General features: G+C 42.3%; 1 protein-coding gene across 1 annotated transcript; it reads left to right on the plus strand.

Moving 5' to 3' along the window:
• Positions 1-385: 385 nt before the first annotated feature.
• On the plus strand, positions 386-793 carry LOC133043092 (MORF4 family-associated protein 1-like). Its single transcript, XM_061123965.1, is given in 1 exon segment — positions 386-793. A coding segment is annotated over 1 exon segment (408 nt).
• The last annotated feature ends 2,292 nt before the right edge of the window (positions 794-3,085 follow it).

The following is a 3,085-nucleotide window of genomic DNA, read 5'->3' on the forward strand; positions in this document are numbered from 1 at the left end:
AAGTCTCTCTAAAGGCTTCACCTAGACACAAACATATTTCTGTATATCAGCAATGAACAGTCAGAAAATAAGAGTTTAGACCATTTATTCAACAAAACTGGAAACATCCAATTACCAAACATCGAACCTAACATAAGATACACAGGACTGGCTGTGTTGTGAAAGAATCGCTAACACCAGTGAGTTGAGGGCTCCGCTGTATGCCTGCGAGGCATTTCTTTTCAGATCAGCTGGGAAGTGGGAGGAGTAAAGGGAAATTTTGTTATTATTTTAAAAGATAATTCAGGAATACTATTGACCAGGAATGTGGGTCGCTTCGACTGCAGCAGAGATTGTTGAGCAGTAATAGTCCCGGGGCTGTGGGTCTGAAGCAGTGGCAGGAAAAATGGGGATCTTGGCCCTGGACCAAGTAGAAGCTCTGGAGGAGGTGGGTGTGCTGGAGCCCGAGGTAGATTTCAAGCAGTTTCTGCTCCCAGGCATCAGCTGCCTGCTGGAGGACATCAAAGCGCTCAACTGAGAATCCAGGAGCGCATGTCTGAGGACCAGAAGCAAGTGGCGGGAGGTGGACCGTCTGCTCATCCAGATGAAAACACAGGTGGAGGCCTCAGAGCAGGGCACCTTGAATAGCATTCGGCCTCCCAATGGGGAGGCTGATGACAGAGTATCCGAGTTGTGCAAGAAGGCCAAGGGAAAAGGCAAGGAGGTGGAGACAGAGGCTGAGATGTCAACGGAACTGGTCTGGCGCATGGAGGAAAGCGACTTGCCCGGAAGGAGGGTCACAGTTCACAGGTGATGAACTCTGGTCAACGGGTAACATTGGGCTGACACCTTAAGGAAACTGACACAGCTTATTATTTTCTCTATTTTGTTTCTGTATGTTCTTCACCCCCATGTAACAGTGTCCTTTAGGGTCAGTGGTGGGTGACCTCCTTAGAGGTTTAGATTGTCAAATACATTTGGTTCTTAAAAAATAACTTTTGTTTGAGAAATACTCTAATAAGGGATATGGGGCTTAATAAATAGCTGTTTCAGTGGTCAGATTTATTTTGTTACTTTGTTGAGTTTTTTAAATGTTGGGCACAGCCCAACAGTAGCTGTCACCCATGTGACCAGATTGTTTTAAGTGTATGTTGATGTTTATGTGTATCTACTTGGCTTACTGTTGCTTTTATGGAATTCAAAGAGCAGATTCTAGAAAATATATTAAAATTCAGTGGACTCGCTTGATTCCGAAATGGCAATCAATGGAAAGGCAATGGACTAAGAATAGTGAGGGTACCCTTAAAGAAATTCATGGTGGGAGACCCTAGTCTACAAGACACTGATAGTTTCCCTCATGTGGCTGTAATGAAGACAAGAGAATATTAATGAAAGAATAGACAAAATAAGGGGATAAAATCAAGACTGTGGATTTATAGATTCCTGAATGACTAAGATAACACTTCTGAACCTTAGGAAAAGCAAAACTTTACAATAAATGTTGTTGAGAATATTGGTTATCCCCATTGGGGGTTGCTGGGTATGGAGGCAGGGGGAAATGGACTTGAATTCAATTACATACCATTCAGAAAAAACAGCTCCAGACGGATTGCAGATTTAAATGTGAAATACAGAACTCTGAAGCTTTTAGAAGATAAGATAGATGAATATATTCATGATCTAGGGTAGGAAAATACTTTATAACAAGACACCAAAAGTATCATCATAAAGGAAAAATTTATAAATTTTGCTACTTCAAGTTCATTAAAACACCCATAAGGAAGTACAAAGTAAGCCACAGAGTGAGAGACCAAGTATTTTGAATCACCTAAACAATTCTGCAAATCAACAGCAATAATAATAAAATCTGGGACTTCCCTGGTGATCCATTGGTTAAGACTCTGTGCTTCCAATGCAGAGGGCACAGGTTTGATCCCTGGTCAGGGAACTAAGATCCCAAGTGCCATATGGTATCATCAAAAATAAAATAAATTTAAAAATAATAATAATAATAAATTCTGGCAACCAAAAGGAAGATGGGGAAGAGATTTGAACAGCCACTTCACAAATTATGATAGTTAATAGCCAGTGACTATATGAGCATATGAGTTGAATAACTCTTCCTTGGTAACTCAGATGGTAAAGCATCTGCCTGCAATGTAGGAGACCCGGGTTCAATCCCTGGGTTGGGAAGATCCCCTGGAGAAGGAAATGGCAACCCACTGCAGTGCTCTTGCCTGGAAAGTCCCCTGGACAGAGGAGCCTTGTAGTCTACAGTCCATGGAGTCGCAAACAGTTGGACACAACTGAGCAACTTCACTTTGACTAATGTAACGTCAGGGGAAATGTAAACAAACACTATGTGAGATAACACTACTGTGACAAGAAATATTATATTTGGCTTCTGCCCTTAATTGCTGACACAGAACTCCTAAAACCCTTGTAATTTCCTGAATGACAGGAATAACAGGAGCATTTTTGTTATAATATTTGGCCTAAATCCCTGGTTCTTGACATAAGAGTTTCTGAGATGCTTGATATCTCCAGAGTGATAGGCATGTTTCCTCACAAGCTAATGAGATGACTGGTCACCGGGATCCCTGGATAGTTTCATGATGAGGGCTAATTCCCAGAAAACTCAAGGCATAATTAGAAACTTAGAAATTTCAGCCCCACATCCACCAACATCCAGGAAGGTGTGAGAGACTACAGTTGCATTAATCACCAACGGCTAGTCATTTAATCAACCATGCCCATGTATTGATAGTAAACTTCCGTAAAAACCCTAAAGAGCGGAGTGCAGGTTGGTAGACAAATGGAGGTGCTGAGAAGTTGGCACAACCAGAGAATACATGGAAGGTCCACACCCTTTTCCCACACCTTGCACTGTGTACCTCTTCATCTGGCTATTTAATGCACCCTTATAACATTCTTTTCATTGGAAAAGACCCTGATGCTGGGAAGATTGAGGGCAAGAGAAGAAGGGGGCAGCAGAGGATGAGATGGTTGGATAACATCGCCGACTCAGTGGACATGAGTTTGAGCAAACTCCAGGAGATAGTGAAGGACAGGGAAGCCTGGTGTGTTCCAGTCCTTGGGTTCTCGA

The sequence above is a fragment of the Dama dama genome, chromosome 22 (assembly GCF_033118175.1).
Source record: "Dama dama isolate Ldn47 chromosome 22, ASM3311817v1, whole genome shotgun sequence".
In the NCBI taxonomy this organism is placed as follows: domain Eukaryota; kingdom Metazoa; phylum Chordata; class Mammalia; order Artiodactyla; family Cervidae; genus Dama; species Dama dama.